The sequence below is a fragment of the Leptodactylus fuscus genome, chromosome 4 (genome assembly GCF_031893055.1).
Source record: "Leptodactylus fuscus isolate aLepFus1 chromosome 4, aLepFus1.hap2, whole genome shotgun sequence".
NCBI lineage: Eukaryota > Metazoa > Chordata > Amphibia > Anura > Leptodactylidae > Leptodactylus > Leptodactylus fuscus.
Window position 1 is genome coordinate 54182743 of NC_134268.1, and position 17803 is coordinate 54200545.

A 17803-nucleotide genomic window follows, 5' to 3' on the forward strand; every position below is an offset into this window, starting at 1 on the left:
AAACCTTCAGATTGGATATTTACATATATTAAAATTATTTTCTGTCTGTTCTTTGTGTGAACAAACAGCTGGACCAATCCTCACCAAATTTGGCACTCCGGTACATCAGGTGTCCAGGAAAGTTTCAGACTCGGTCTCCGCTCTCTAAGACGTACCGTTCCTGAAATACAGTATTTCCAAAAAATGATCTGCATTAGCCAATAAAAGCCTGCTAATCTTTCACTTGTATTCCAACTTTCATTCCCATGGTCACATGTCCCTTATCAGCCAATAGAAGCTAGCAGGCGCTTAGTCTCCACATGCACACAGCTTTGCTCCAGGTTTCCATGACAACCCAGCCATTTTTATTCTACTGTAGGTCAGCTTTAAAGAGGCAGTGCACTGTGGCTGACACTGTTACACAAGGTCCCATACACACAGCTTTACTCCAGGTTTCCATAACAACCAGTCACAGGTTTTTCAAGGATATCCAAACTCAGATTACACAGTATCATATTGCGCTTATGGATATACACACAAACGACATACGAAATACACCAGTGCAAAACTCGGCAATTCTTATGGGGCCAAATGAAATATAACCTTTGCAAATTATATACTCGTGTGTGTATGTATATTATATATATATATATATATATATATACGTGTGTGTGTGGATATATATATATATATATATATATATATATATATATATATATATATATAGTATAATTTGATTTTTGCTATGTAATTGTAAGCTATTAGAATATCTTGGTTGCACAGCTTTACCAGATGCATTTTACAGAATTATTAAATGGTATTCTCAACTTGTGGGAAAGATTACATTGCTGTCGGCTGTAATTGACTGCAAGAAAAGAACTTCATTGTTCATAGAACTTGTATTGTATTGTCTGAATTGCATTCAGGATATATTTAACAGGCCTCCTGAGAGCTTGTTCTCTGTGGGAACTGTGATACTGCCACATATGGTTACGTTGGCTAACCTTTTAGAAAACCTATGCTAATATTTTAAAGGGAAATTAAACAGCATTTTTCTTTAGGTAGCATGTTCTAGAGCAGGATGAGCAGAGAAGAATGGTGTATAGCTTTGTCAGAAAAGATTTGGTAGACCATGGCTTTTATCCGTTCAAATCTTTGCCCTTTCTATGTTGAGACGTCAAGGAGGCGGTCCTATCTCTGTATCCACAGTCATAGAAGGGAGGTTATGACCACCTCCTTGACTTATTTACATAGAGCAGAGTTTTTAATGGATACGTTACAGATAGTACTGGGTACTTTCCTGCAAACCTAAATATCAATATGTTCAGTTGCTTCTACTCTACAATATGCTACCTATAAATTGGACTGTATTTTCTATGTGCCAGGCTCCCATAAGAATACTAATGTTGATTGTAATCTCTAGGCTTTTTCAGTTATTTGAGGCTGGGGAGGCTACCGATAGGAAGTCAACAGTGCCTGCACCCATGATCACTTTATCTTCTATATCTCCATGTCTGAGAACCTCTGAAAACAGTCACATACACATTATATATGAGATTAGGATTAGCAGCTCCTACACGGACCAATAATTTGTCATAATTCATATGATAATGCCGAGAAAGATGAATGATAAAACTACGGTTTATTGATGATCTTGATCGATCACAACATTGAAAAGTGGAGAAGAAAACCTTTCTATAATATATATATATTTATATATATATATAAACAAAGTTTCTTATTTTCTCCTGTATTCATTTATGAACGGTTGTTTATAACTCGAGGAAGTCTTTAAGATCCCCATTTAGCTTTTTTTCGTTTTCACCATGAGAGCTTGCTGCATGTTTTGTTGTACATGTAATATCTGTACAGGCTACACAACTAAACGGTCAGTTATTATACAATATGACCGTCATTGAGTAAAGCCGGTCATATACATGTAATATTTCTCTGCAGTTCATTGGGAGATCCAAGTTATATTAGTAGTAATCTTGTGTATATGGCCACCACAGATATCAGATTCCCAGCAGATTTAGCGAGATCTGCCAAAAATCTAAAGATAAATATCTTGTGTGTATGGTCAATTTAGGGTAAATCATATTCTATAGACATTCTACACAGTCCAGTTACATTAATGTGACCACCTGTCAAAATCCAGAATAACCACCTTTGGCAGAGCAGATGTTGTGATGATGTTCACTGGGATGTTGAGCCATGCCAACTCCAGTGCTGTGGCCAGCTGCGCTAGGATACGCGGTTGAGCATCCATGGTGCAAACAACCCGATTGAGGTGGTCCTACAGATTCTCCGGGGAATTTGCTGGCCAAGGGAGTATGGTAAACTCATCCTGGTGCTCCTCAAACTTTGCGAGCCTTATGACACATCACATTGTCCTGCTGGTAGATGCCATCATCCTGAGGAAAAACATTTCACATGTAGGGATGAACATGGTGCGCAAGGATAGATGCAGACTTGTGTTGATCCATCGTGCCTTCCACAATGATGAGTGCACCCAGACAGCTGATGACATGTCCCTTCTGCGATTGGTTATTTAACGTTGACGTCAAAAGTAGGCGGTGCTCACATTAATATGACTGGACTGTGTATCACTCCATCACTTTTGTTAATTGAGACAGGAAAACTATTTTTGGTATTCATTTTTTTTTTTATATGGTGTTCATCCTTTTTATTTAGACCAAAAACATGGAAAGAATGGGAAAAAGGAAGGCCTGTCTGGCAGTTCCTTCTTCACCTGGTTCATGGTTATCGCTCTACTGGGTGTTTGGACATCAGTCGCTGTCGTGTGGTTTGACCTTGTAGACTATGAAGAATTTCTAGGTAAGAACTTTTTTTTATTGTTGTTACTTTTTCTGTATAAACAAAGCCTATATGCTTATACTGACTTTTCGGTTTACTGATATTACTGTTGCTAGTATTGTTTTATAATATTTAACACTTAACTGCCTTATTTTTTTTGTTGCTGGTAGTTGAATCTGTATTGTTTTAGCTGTTGTTACATTTTACAGGCCATTGCAATCATGGACAAATTGTTTTGGGAGAAGACTATAATAATAATAATAATAATAATATAATAATAATAAAATACATTTATATAACACCAATATATTTTATAACCCTTTAAATTTCCAACAGGACAGTTAGCTAGGTGAAGGATTTATACATACACCATGTAACAGCAGAATTTTAGGAGAATGTAATGAAGACCTTTTAGAAAGTAACTTAATTTAAATAATAAAACAATCTGTACCAAAGTGTACATGTCCTTCAAGAGTTTTAACCCAGGTTACTTGTGCAGCTCTGAGATCTTGACATAGGATTTATTTTTCTTTCCTGCGTCGTTCATAGTTGTCATGATCGGAAACCACAACATGAATACAATTGACTTGCATAGGACTTGTAGCTAGATTTGCTAAAATACCGGTTTATATAAAATGGTTTGCCAATATTTTATTGTACATTTTCTGTGGTTATATATTGGTATTTTTAAGTTTATATTGTTTGATCATCCCTCTGAGCCCTAGCACAAAAAACCCTGATTTTTGACACTCCCGAGATTTACAGTACTTGCTGTCTGCCATTATTCATGTTTTATGGTCAGCTTGCGATCGTTTTCGATATTTGATAAACTGTAGAAGAGCCCTCCTATGAAAATATATAACAGAAGATATTCAGGATAAAGTTGTCAATTTCTCTCTGGTTATGAGTAATATATCTATATATACATATTTCTGTATTTCTTATCATGCATGCAGCCAAGGCAAAGGATTTCCGTTATAACTTGTCAGAGGCTCTTCAAGGTAGGATTACTTAGAGAGAACATTAAATGTTCTTTTTATATAGCTTTGGGTTTTTGGTGTCTGCTGTAGATCATAATTTCTTTTTATACCCTTTGCGTTGCCTTCCTCAAATAACCACTTTTTTTTTTTTTTTTTTAACTTTCTAACATAATGGCAAAAGTAAAACCTTTCTTGGGTTTTATCTGCTTGTATTCCATTTTTTTTTTCTTCATTTTTCATTATATATATTTTATTTCTTAAAAAAATGTATTGTTGGAGATTAAAGGGCTCTATCATTGGGAAAAGTCATTTTTAACTACCGTAAGCACGTAATTGTATAGCCTTTAGTAAGTCTATTCTACACCTACCTTTTGTATGTAAATTGCCTCAGTAGTTTTTGAATAGCCGTTTTTATTCATATGCTAATTAGCCTCCAGCGAGCAGCGAAAGTCTCAGCGATCGCTGTGTGTGAGAGCAGGGAGGTGAGGCCTATGCTGTACACACAGCAGAGAAGAGTGCTCGATCAGACTTCTGGGGAGCACACTGGAGACTAATTAGCATATGAATAAAAATGGGCTAATTCAAAAACTACTGAGCGGATTATCATACAAAAGGTAGGTGTGGAATAGCCTTTCTAAAGGCTATGCAAGTATATGTTTAGTTAAAAATGACTTTTGCCAATAATAGAGCCCCTTTAAAGAGGACCTTTGCCCACCTACACCATCTCCATTTCTTAGGCTTTGCCTGTAGGTACCACTACACCGATTCTGGTGTAGTTGGAATTCTTTCTCTAGCCCTCACCGATACTGAGTGAGAAGTCAGTGCAGCTACTTTTTGTCCTGATATGCTATTTAGACTGTCTACTGTCAGGTAGGTGGAATCGGCCTGGAGTATAAAAGGGGGCATGATTCAGAGCTGCAGTCTGAGACAGAGCTTAGAATCGCACATGACCGTAAAAAAGCCCAAATAGCGTAGGAAGCACCAAAACTAACAGCACTTATTTCTCAGAAACTGCAAAAAAAAAAAATCTAACTTTGCTGGATTCATTGGTTATACTACTTTGTGAGTACCAGATATATATCCTACTGTAAAATTTTACTCATTGTATCTTTCCTTGGATATAGCCATAGCATCCTTATTTATTTACAATGCTGATGATATTTTCCCCTTCCTGACATCCACTGTAATAGTACAAGAGATGCCAGATCTGAAACAGAAAAACAACCGAGTCTCTGTTGTATTACACAGCAGAGACCCGCCATTGTATTATTCTGCTTCCCAAACAGAGTCCCCAAGTGATCCCCAATCTGATGGATACATTTGTCTAAACAGTGCTAGGTAGTCGGTACGGAAATTAAATATTAGCTGCCAGTTAGGCGAAGTGCCCTAGCACCCGCTGGGGTCCATTATTTTCCAGAAATCTCACACTCCGTATACTTACAACAGGCCTCTTCCATTCCTTCAGTTTAATGCGACTCTTGTTAATAAATAATAGCTGTTCACTGCAGATTCTAAATTCATTCTGAATTTCTTAACCAGGAAAACTGGGAGATTACGATGCTGACGGCGATGGAGATTTTGACGTAGATGATGCCAAGGTTTTGCTAGGCAAGTACATGTTTCTTTTAGCAAATTGATTTGCAAATACGTAATTCTGCAAGCGCCTTACTATATAGCTTGCCTTCAGTATGTTTGCTCATGTCACCATGTTAAAAGCGTTATACAGGATATACTGTAATAATTTGTATATGGCATACTTATTGTATATCGTCGTGTGTGCTTATATTGCCAGATAAGTTTCTTTGTCCCTTATATGCATGCCTGTTTTATGTTTTTTACCATGCATGCATATACCCATCCACCATGTGTGTCTATGTGCTTTTATGAAAAGAAAACACAACCTGTATTTTCATTGTGGCTACGGATAGAAGTAACTTGGGAAAATAGAGATATAACATCTGTTCTTAATGGCTGTATGGTAATGACTGTACACGTGTTCCATTGCTTTACTTGTGACTGAAGATGTCCAGACATGGGCTTGACCAAATTTTCAAAATCTCATGATTTTGTGATATTCTGTCACAGGATGTTTATCTGGCCACCCGGTGGTTGTGTTGTGAACTGCAACATTCTAATAGTTTGGCCAATAAATTGCAATAATGTATTGAATTGGTTTAACCTTAGCTAGATTTAAGGTGAGGCAAGGAAAGACACCTCTGTATAATGTATTCTAGTTTAGTCTATCTGTGGTCAAATGTGTTTATACTTTTAAAATGTTGAGGGTTACAGAGCTATAATAGGAATGTCCTTTCTAACATATTTCCCTTTTCGTATGGAGAGGCATTGTCTTCCTATGGCCTTTATAGAGACCGTTTCAAACTTCTATTGCTACTACTGATACAAAAAATGTTTGTGTGAATAGACCCATTAATTTCAATGGGGCCGTGTGCTGCATATTAAAAACAAACTGCTAGCACATGGCCGTGAAACCCTGTCATGTGAATAAGTTCTTACATAGTAGTAAGGGGCACTTGCAGGTTGTACGTTCTTCACTGAGTCCATTATTGTAAATGTTTCATCTAGCCAATGATCTATAACGTTTGCCGATCATGGTCAGTGGGCACTTTTTTTTTTTTTTTTTTTCGTCCCAATTTTTTGTACTCCACTTTGGATACTACTATGGTTTTACAGTTACCATAAGTTATTGTTCTATCTTTTTGGTACTTTTATCCACTCTACACCATTATACCTAAACTTTATAACTGCTTTTCTGTGAATTTTTTTTTCTGTAATGTAATTTCTCCACAAGCTCCTTTTTTGAAGAATTTGAGAAAGTAAGATTGTAATATCGCCAAACCCTTCTCTGTCCTCTTCAGCATTGAAGGCTTTACAATTGCATTATTAGTCAAACAGTGGTGTTGTCCGGTCCCTGAACAAAGAAGGATGTGTTCTCATCTTGTGTTTACTTAACATTGTCAGGCGCCATTTGTCTCCTCTGCCACAATTCATGTTCATATGTACTGCCAGTAAATACAGACTTATTTACTTTTGGATGTTTAATACTGTGTAGAACATGTCAGTCTGTACCTTGTGCCATGTAAAAAAGGAATTAGATTGTGCCCTCATGGGATATATTAATATGGATATTGTCTAACTGCACGGTTGGTTGACCACATGATTGGTACCTATAAGAATGTCAATGTTGACAGATATTACCCTGCAAACACACCCATACTTTTAAGATGTATTAAAGTTGGATTTATAATCCAAATGTAATTTTTTTTTTTTTTTAAAGACTTGTTTCACATTGTAAGGCTAAGTTCATGCGGAGTTTCTTTGCAGCTTGAAAAAAATTTGCTTCCAGAATTAGGAAGTGTTTATATTCCAGACCCCTATCCCCACACACCACCCCTCTAGCACACTATTTTGGAACTGGCCTGAAAAATCTGTTTTAAAAAAAAAAAAAAAAGTACTAGTGGTTGTTGGGGAAAAAATCAACATAGTTTTGTGTCTCCCGTTGATGTCAATAGGGTTTGCAAGGCAAAGGTGGGTTATAACAGCTGGAGGATAAAAATCTGCTGCCGACTCCAATAGAAATGAATGGGAGACCTTTTGTGAGACATATTCTGCCTTAAAATCCACTTTAAAATAAAAACTGTGAACTTACCCATACAAGTCTCTTTTAACATTTTTATTTTTAAGTTTTTCTTGTCGTCCAGTCATTAATATCCACACCTCATTTTTCCTCAAATAGACTTTTTTGTACCTTGATCGTGATATCTACCAAAAAGTTAACAAATACAAACTTTCATAGAAAAATTCTGATTTGTTCAAGTATAAAGATGGGGGCAGATTTCTGCAATATTATGATTATATATAATATATATATTATTATTATTATTATTTTATTTTTTTTTATTTTTTTTTTGGGGGGGGGGGGCTGTCTTTGCCATTTTTCCAAAAAGATGACTTAGAAAGGGTTTTCATGCAGTGGAGCCAGCAGCCCCTTTGGATTTATTATCGTTAAATCTGGCTCACTGTATATACTCGAGTATAAGCCGACCCGAATATAAGCCGAGGCCCCTAATTTTACCACAAAAAAACTGGGGGGGGGGGGGGGGAATGCAGCAGCTACTGGAAAATTTCAAAAATTAAAATGGTTGGAATTTTTGGGTGCAGTAGTTGCTGGGGAAGGGGGAGGGGGTGTTTTGGTTGTCTGTCTACCCCTTCCCTGAGCTTGAGGACTGTGTGTTTTTTTGTTTTTTTTTTTTCCCCCACTTGGAATTTAGTCTGGCTGAATATAGGGTATCTGCAGAGCTCCTAGGGCACACTGGGCACATGGATACCTAATGTGTTTCACAGTCATTTTCTACTTTCATATGTATTCTAGGGAAAGGAAGAAAAACTGTGCTGAAAAATTTGGCTTATACTCTATTATATACGGTAAATTATGCTGGAAGTAATAGAGAGAGAAAATTGCAGTGCCCATGTATATAACTATGAAAAAAAAGCCTGAGTCTATGATAAAATTACAATGTGCCTCCTCCAAAATATTAGTTGAGTTGATATCTATTTTGTTACTTGTTGGGTCCTTTTGAAGATCAAAAAAGTCTGATCATAGAAAAACTGGTGCAAGTACTTCAATATGACGTGGGTAACAACCAGCTAACTTATTGCTACACCCTAAATATCAAGTTCTTGGTTTTTGCACTATGAAATATTTGTAGTGTTGTAGTGTCTTCATAGAAATCAGTTAAAGGGAATTTCCCCAGAAAGTGATAAAGTACCACAACATTAAGCCATCACTTTCTGATCGGTGTATGTGCAAATTCCAGATCCCGAGAATGAGGATGGTACAGAGGTCACTTCTGTGAGGCCAATTGGTATTTCTTCCATTCAGTGTCCTTGGCCAGCCACTGTACACTCCATTTCCCATCATTCTTATCTCTGGTGGGAGTCCAGGTAGTAGGCCCCCAACCACTTAGAAAGGGAGAATAAGCCATCAAGTTGGAACCAATTTTGGGTGGTTAGGGAAAAAGTTGCCAACTCAAAATAAAAGTCAAAATAAAATTTTCTTTATATGATAGTTCTTAATATTGTATAGTTACATGAATAACTGGTTACCAGTACATTTTTACTTCTATAGCAACTAATAGATGACTATGGTTGTCAGCCATTTATGAAGGGGAGTCTGAATCTGAGCAGGAGTCCGACTGAAGGAAACCTAGAGGAGTTGGTGGTTTGGCCTACAGACTAATGCTATCACTTTCTCAGATGGGCAAACCTTAAACCTTATTAACGTGTGAATGGGGCTATGTAAAAGCTTTAACATTGTATATTGTGACTTTTTAGTGTGACATCCGCAAGAAAAGCTGTGTATGAATGTGACCGAAGAGTGATCTGCTGGTCCTAGTTTGCATGTAGCCCCTTCCTCTATGTTTTATGGATGTATTACTGCCTTGTTGCCTGTTAACCATTTGCATGAATTTCGTTTCAGTTTCTTTCTTCCATGAAACTTCCTTTCAGTTTTTCTTCTGTTCTTCATCCCTCCATTGTCCTAGGAAAGTGAGTGGAAATAGACGTTTTCATGTCCCTGCTCTCCGTGGCCCTTGTGTCTACTTAACCGCTCCTCTTTTTTTTTTTTCTCTTTCTTTCCTTTTTTATCTTTACTCTTGTGTAGGCCTCACCAAAGATGGCAGTAGTGTGAATATTGATTCTCTAGAGGAAGTCCTTAATATTTTAGCTGAGGAAAGCTCTGATTGGTTTTATGGCTTCCTCTCCTTTCTTTATGATGTAATGACTCCTTTTGAAATGGTAGAAGAAGAAGAGAACGATCCCACAGACGATGTTGATGGTACGTCACAGAACGAAGGGGTTCAGGGAAAAAAGACCTGTGTCATACTGGATTTGCAGAACCAATAACCTCTCTTCACAGACCAGATACTAATTTCTCTCTGTGGTTTTGTTTTTTCTCATAAGTAAAGCCACAAGATACGGGATCTCCCACTTCATAGTGGACAGTCTGGATTCAAGGAGCCATGTGGTGCCCACATAGCCGAGTGTCCGACTTGGCAGATCCTGTACACAATACAATGATTAATAGTACGGGTTGGTCTTAGATCCCAGTGAAGATTTCTGCAATCCAGGTCTTGTGTGTTTTTTGCATCAAATAGTTTTTTTTCCATTAAGCTTTGCACAATGACCCTTCCATGGCTTAGGAGGCAAGCACTCATGACGTTATATTACTAATGGCATTATACCATTTGGCACTGACATATGCCACATTCTCCCAGGCAGCCTGCCACATTCCATGTCCTCCATAGCGCCCAAGACACCAAATGCAGCAAGACTAGTAGAGTTGCCCAAAAATCTTTTTCATCTCCACCTCTCATTAGTCTTACGATATATCCATTATGCCCGACAAGTTAGGACTATCCCTGCTTGCAGAGCTTTCTCGGTTCCTGATGGGAACACTTAAGATCTAACCTTGCACTTGCTTGGCTGTAGCAGATTTATGGCGCGGTTCTCAGGTCATACCTTTTTGCTTGGCTGTGTAACTTCTTCTGTCTTAACTCTGCTTTTGATGGGAGTGTGGATTGGGACTTCTGTAAACTACTAATAAAACCTGATCACTTTTATCTGTTTTGTGTTGTACATAAAACTAAAGATGTTCCATTTGTTTTACTCTTTTATTTATTGAAAATGTTAATGTTTTTGATGCAAATAAAATCTTTCCCAATATGTTCTGAGTATTAAGTTTGTTAGTGTCGATGTCTTATTGATTAAAATCTAAACCCGCTGAACTTCTCAGAGTTTGAGTTTTACATGGTCTACATTTGGAGGCATTTACTATGAGGTTCTGATAGTATGGTAGAAATCTTGCAAGAACACATGGGTTAACCTCCTAAAATTCCATATTCGTCTGGTTTCTGGCTAGCGGGGGTAGTCTAATTAAAAGGGGATTAATGGTGAACTACAGACAGGACATAGCATGGAAGTCTCTGCTCCAGCTAGTTGTCTTACACATTCAGGATTTTGAGGAGGGTTAAAACGATTAAACTCCTAGAACGCACAGAGAAGAGTCACAATTCGATTAACAATATGAAGCGAAATAGAGCAAAGTAAAAGTAGGAAATGAAGGGAGGAATTGTTGGAATATTATTTATATTTAGCATTTTTTTTATACTCTATGTTCAATCAAGATTAGGCCATTTGTTTCTTGACTTACGAAGTTGCACTAGTAACTTCAATTCTTCCTATCAGGTAACCCCATTATCAGCCAGTTTGTAGAAGCAAGACCCTTCTAGACTTAAGATATAGAGGGTGTCTACAGATGAAGCGTGTGCCAGTTGGTTTATTTTTGATAGGTTCAGGTGCGGGTCAACCAGACAATGATATGGTTGCTTTTTTTTCATTTTGCCAATTGATAGAAAAGGGAGAACAGAACTCTTTCCTAGTGAAGACCAAAGTGAACTTGCGTAAGTCCCAGGCAGACAGCAAAGCCACCTTATTAAAAGGAGTCTGTCAGCCGAACCCAGCACATCGACCTCTTCTCTACTCTACCTTATTCACTAAAACAAAGAGTGGCTCTTGCTCTGGTAGGCTTACCTTGGCCATATTTTGTATGGGTTGGCTTGTTTAGACAAACCTTTTAATGCACTTATATATTCCTTGACTTTAACGTATTGTCCTGCTCTTTTACCGCCACACTTTAGTCTTCTGACCAGCGTGTCTGTCATCCTGGATTACATTTGCTGTCTGTGTATTGAGTGCAATAACCTCTACTAAATACATATATGTATGTGTACACAGCATGTGCTTGCTCTGCATTCCTGTAACCATATTATATAAAGGAGAGAACCCCTGAATTCTGTGACAACCTTCAATACGTGGGGAGATTTCACACCTGATCAGTTTGCCAGGGATTTCCGTTCATTGTAGTAATTTTTAGTCTTTTGTATATTATTGACCACTGAACAGATGTAACTTGCTGTAACCTGTAGCATTTCTGCTTGTTTGAGTTTTTATTGTATGAAGACGTCTGTTCCCGTTTCACTTATGGATCCATCATCCTGTAATTGGCATTATTATATGAAAGCTTTGTCCATTACTGTAATGCCTTATTACCCAAAGGTTTCGACATAGCTAAATATGTCCGTCATGCACAGTTTCACTTCTCTGCGGAAATTTGCAGGAAGGAAATCCTTCTCAGACTATACAAGTAATATTGTCAGTTTGATGTGCTGATATTTAAAGAGACACAATTTGTTAAAGTAGAATACAAAATGGGATTAATGACACAAATTGTGCCAGAAACTGAAAAGTTGCTTGGAAGTTTATTACAGTTTTTAAAGGTATTCTATCATCTTAAAAGAATGTATTATTTGAATCCAGTTTTTTATTCTAATTGTTTTGCAATGGAGATGCTTGTACTACCGTTCACGACTGAGGCCTCTGATGGCTGTAATGGTCGTATTGCTAGGAGCTCATGATCGAAGACTGTTGTGGCTGCCAGAGGATTGAAGAGGTGAGTATTGTTTTGCATTTACGGTTTTTTTTTTTTTTTTTTCTTCTATGCTTTATTTCCATATTGCACAGGGCACAATAGTAACAGCAAAACTTTATATTGCGTTCTATAGATTCCATTTCTAACCACATTTTATTTCTATAAACCTCAGGATTTGCAGACTCTCCAAAAACGGAGAAAGCTACCAAGGCACCAGGTACTTTGGTTTTCCCTAACGGATCCAGATGGTTTCAGTATATTACTAATCATTGCATGCTTTGGTTGTATAAGCATGAAGCAATGCTCAAGACAATTCCGTATATTAGGGCATAGGCTTTCCTTGAAGTGCTACATGGTTTCCTACAGTTTAGAAGATTTTAGATTTGGCAAGACCTGATATCCTCCGGGCGAGTTATGCATGCTTAGTTTTGCTGGATGATGACTTCATCAGGCCACATTTCTTAGTTTTTTATGCCACTAATATCAATATCACTATTTATGAAAGGTTTTATCATTGAATGTTGCTTTAGGTATTTGTAATAGTATTGGTATGATAGGGCAGATCTCCTATGATTTGACAAAGAAGGTTTTGCTTGACCTTAAAACTAGGTTTTGATCTGGTGCTTATGCCTATAGTATATGGCCTTCATGAAGCATGTCTTGATCGTGGCCAATATTATTTTTTTAAAGAAAATCCTAATGTTAATAGAGTTACGAGTCCTAAAGCTCGGTGATGTTTTAAGAAATTTGTGTTCAGATTTTCAGATTTGTGTATTTGTGTTCAGATCTACATGCAAGTTTCCCAATATCAAGTCTGGGGTTTTGCATAAGTGTTTTATCATTCGTTTCCTAAAAGTAAATCCAAGTATTATTTCTTAAATATACCCAATTTGAAATGACCTACCATTTTGTTGTAGTAGGGTCTGTGTAACGTCACCACATAGCTGGCTGTCCTGCTTCATGGCCAACATATGGAAAATATTAAAAATGAGCAGTAACAGATCCTTTCTTGCTAGTAAAGTAGTCTTGCATGCAGTCTGTGGTGTCTAACGTGTTGGTATCGGCACACAGGTTTTCATTTTTTTTATATTACTTTTTTTTTTGTGGGGATTTTACAATTCTTTACTTGCCCATGTTTTCTGAATTTCTTCCTGTGGCCTCGGGCTTATTTCCAGTGCCATTCCCTGTCTTTTCTAATCTGCTGCATTATTGCTGGCTTTCACCCATTGTTCCTGATTCTTTATTTTGCAGTGGATAGTCCTGTATGTAATAAATGGTGTGGAGTTTATATCGCCTAATATTTTTACTCTAAACTCAGATATAACAGGAGGCATAACCAAGACAAAAACCAAAGAAGAAGGTATTTTGCATCCTTTGCGGTTCTTCAGTTTGGTGCATGTTTGTTTTAGAAAAAGACACTTGCTCATGTCCGTTTTAGTGAATGGAAAGAAAAACCTAACACTTAGAGCGCATTCACACAGATGATGGTTTTATCCTCCGGTGCTATCAGGAACTTATCGAAATAAAAAAAAAATGCAGGGAAATAATTTATATATTTAAACTACAAATTTTATAATCTATCTTTTCAAGGAGATCTGTTCCTTCTCCACTTATTAAATGGAATAACTTTCTACATATTGGCCTATGAAGAGGGGAGTGGGGATGAAGAGACTACTAGAAAAGACACTCAAATAATTGCTGCTGCTACACTCTGCTGTTTTAACAGTGCTGAGTTTGTAGATAACAGACTGCAGTGCACAGAATGAGGCAATAAATCATTTATCTAGATGGCAGCAACCTATTACTCCACCCCTCCCTTCTCCGTGGAGGTCTGTGTGCGAGGCTGAATATAAGCAGTCAGTTTGAAGATAAAGAGCAGGAGATCGGCTTAATAAGTGGAGAAAGAAACAGATCTCCTTAATAAGATCTATTATAAAGTTTCTTATAGTCACCTGTGCTATTCACTGGAGGTTCGCATTATACCATTGTTTGTACCAAGTTACATTCCTGATCAAACAAAGGGCTCCAGCTGCAGGTAAAAGGAACTTCAGCTTTTAATAAATCACATGAAATCCAGATAAGACATGACTTCAACAGGACTTGTTTATGCGTTTCAAGTCTTACAAGAAACCCTTAGTCATAGCAACTGGGTTACCTTTTACTAATACTTGAAGAACAAACACTTATTTTTGACTGAATAACCATGACTTTCCTTCATGTAAAAGAGGTTTTCCATCAGACTATTTTTTTTTTTTTCCTTAAGGCTCAGAGAGGCATAAAAAGACAGAACAATTTATAGTCCCCTCCATTGATCCCCCTTCTATGCTTTGGGGTCCTGCTGGTCTCTGCTACCTGCCCCCCCAGGGTAGTCCAGGGTTCTTGTTCGTTTGCTGTGTTCCTTTTAAATGTCACTATGACGGTTTTTAAAAAGGTCTAATGTTCACCCCCAAAGATGGCCCATCAAATCATCCTTTGAGACTTTGCGTCCATTGCAATTTTTCTTCAAAGCAATAAGCGGCATGAGTGTGTTTGATATAATGGCCTTTCCATATACCTTGGCCTCTTGCTCTTTGCTGCACATGTGTAATGACATGGCAAGGGTGCATGTTAAAAGGGGCATTATTAAGCAAAAACTACTATGGCTATATTGCTTAAATGTAGCAATAGTTCTTCCTAGACTGCCAACAGTGAGGGGGTGTGCACACATAGGAAGTTGATATTTCTCAAGTAGAACATTTCTACTTCAGGAATTTGAAGCAGATTTTTTTCTGCTTGGCAAAATTGGACACTGAATTTGATGCAGATTTTGATGCTAATGTTGAAACTGAATTTGGCGACTAATCCCAATGTATTTTGCCTTTATTGGGCAGTGCTAAATTCCAGATTCTGTGACCTGATTCTGTTAAGGTCCACATCCAATTCTGCACCTTTTCCACCTTCCATTTATTTCAATGGGGGTTCTCAGGTGGAATCTATGTGAAGAATGAGCAGGGCACTTATTTCTTTTGCTAGGTGAAAAAAAATCACCTGCTGCCTTCCATTGAAATGAATGAGAAGCAGATTTCTGCAGAATTCGGGATCAAATTCCTATGTGTGAACACCCCAGAAGGTTGAAACAAACAATGCACATGTGCTCATTGATACTGCTGGATAGAATAAGTGTTGTGTATTTTTATTTATTTAGTCTATCTATCTATCTATCTATCTATCTATCTATCTATCTATCTATCTATCTATGTATAGAAGTATAATTTTATTTTTTTATTTTTTTTGCATGGTTTTGCTTTGCATGGTATGCACATGAACAACTCAACCCCGTTTGGAGGTCATGTTTATCATTGCCCGTAAGATTTACGTCATCCAAACTTTCTCAAACATTCTCAAACTTTACATAAATCTATAGTAGAAAACACTTTCTAGAAATTATGACATTGCAATATATATGATGTCTCACATGCAGAAAATAGAAGAGAATCTGCACATCTAATTGTAAAGCATCGGCATATAGGACATTGGAGAGAAGTACTCCTCTGTATTAATGTGAATAAATCACTTGGAGTGACATAGAAACGTCCAATTTTGTTTTAGAAGGCTCTGTCTGTGTCTTTCTCTCTCTTCTTTCTTAATCCAACTCCTCCCCTTCCCCTCTCCATAACAATAGGCTGCAATATAGTACATTTTTGAGCCGCAGTTTATCTTGCTCTAGCAAGATTTCATAATGTGCAGAAGGAGGGATTTTTTTATGTTTTTTGTTTTATAATAAATTTTGGTTATTTATTTCATTCACTTGTACTATTTAGTTAAGCAAAGTCTACTTTTGAAAAGTTTGTGACCATACCTTAGGCTTTGGGGATTTTTGGTCAAATGTTCCGCTTTTGATTTGAGTCTTTATTAGGGAATTGCCATTTAATGCTATTTAGATTATACTGTATATTATCAGATTACCTTGTTAAAAGAAAGCTGGAGAGGCTTTTACATTCCGTATAGTGACTCGGTTCTTTCACTGAGTATGGTAGCTTATCCTAGACCAGAGGGACTCTATGCGGATGTGTTTGAAGTAGAAAATGATGAAACTTACTAGTATACTTTATTTGTGAAAGCCGTCCCAATTTTTGGCTTGTTATAATGTCCTGTCAGTCTTGCACTGGTTTTGACATTAGAGCGATCTTCTACCACCTCCTCTCTGTCACAGCCGTCCTGGTGTGGGACAGAGTCATGTGTTCAGCTTTGAGGATCGCAGCTTAGGTCTTACATAGCAAGTCTGCCAGTCTCCTTCGTATATGTCTCTGACTCAGAATATGGAAGAAGAATCTCTCTCCACTGAGGTAGAAGAGCTGGCTGGAGCACAACACAAGAAAATTGGACATCTTTAATAATTATTGTATATTAGTAAGTTTTATTCTTTTTCCAACTATTTACATTATGTGACTGCACAACCCTGTTAAGGTAAGCTTACAGCTTTAGTTAATAGTATAAGTGAATAGAAGAAACTTTGTAATATAACTTAAGGAAAAATGCTTCTTTCTCCAGGCTGCTTTCCAAGGCTCTCCCTTCACTGAGTCTTTTATCACTGTCTCTTTTTCTTCCTCATGCCTTCTCCCGAACATTAGGGCTTCCTATGCAGCTGCACAGGGGCACACTAGGTTAGGAGGCTCTATTACTTTTAACAGCAGCTTTCTACTGTCTATTAGGTTGCAGGTAAAGGTCTAAGCTGACAATTAATATGGCTATCAATTATTGGTGGATTATTGAAAAGACATAATTGTAATGATGGGCGCTCTGTGCTGTAATACTGCAAAACAAGGGACCGGTTACTGCTCTTTCACAGGGGCCCTCAGCTATTTGTCTGCTCCTATTCCTTCTTCCCTCCTTTCCCTTCCCTAGAGAATTATGTTAGAAGTAAATTGTCCATATTATTCCGGCTAAGTGAAAGGGTGAGAAGGAAAGCAGTTTGCTGAATGGAGAAAGAAGCATTTTTCTAATACATCTTATGTTACAGATTTTCTTATTTTTAACTGTGCTATTTATTTACGAAAACCTGTCTTACAATTGGAGGCATGCTCTAGTAGTTTCAAAAGCACTGGTATTTGTACAACATAAAAGCCTAAAACTACCGTATTTCTCCGACCTTAGTGCAGTTTGTACAAATCATTTTCGTATACGAAAGCAGGAGCTTTTTTTTTTTGCAAATTGTTTTGGTACCTCCCCCCAACTTTAGTTTTCAGGAGGTCAGGTGTTCACCTTGGATTTCTTTTTCCATTCTTTCTCCACATGGGGTTAAGTGTGCATTGTAATGTACTCTCTTATTAATAGACTAGGTGACTGACTTCTCTTTTCTTTACAATGCAAGTTAAAGAGGGTATTAAAGAGCAACTTAAAAAGGTAAAAGAAAAATATCTAGGTCATGGCAAAGAAGAACCAAAGGAGAAACACGACAAAGAACGTAAACATGCAGAGAAGAGCGAGTCAAGGAGGAAAAGAGATGAGAGGCCCAGGGAGACTACAAGAAGGACAACAAGCG

The 17803-nt window shown here is 37.4% G+C and overlaps 2 protein-coding genes across 2 annotated transcripts in view; both read left to right on the forward strand.

Moving 5' to 3' along the window:
* LOC142200234 (uncharacterized) overlaps positions 1–17803 on the forward strand; it is a 312476-nt gene that overhangs the window by 49693 nt on the left and 244980 nt on the right. The gene's annotated exons all lie outside the window — the stretch shown is intronic.
* ASPH (aspartate beta-hydroxylase) overlaps positions 1–17803 on the forward strand; it is a 116516-nt gene that overhangs the window by 21720 nt on the left and 76993 nt on the right. Inside the window, exons 2-3 of the mRNA XM_075270411.1 lie at positions 2674–2817; positions 5316–5384. Of these exons, the coding sequence (XP_075126512.1) occupies positions 2674–2817; positions 5316–5384 (213 nt within the window). The remainder of the gene's footprint in view (positions 1–2673; positions 2818–5315; positions 5385–17803) is intronic.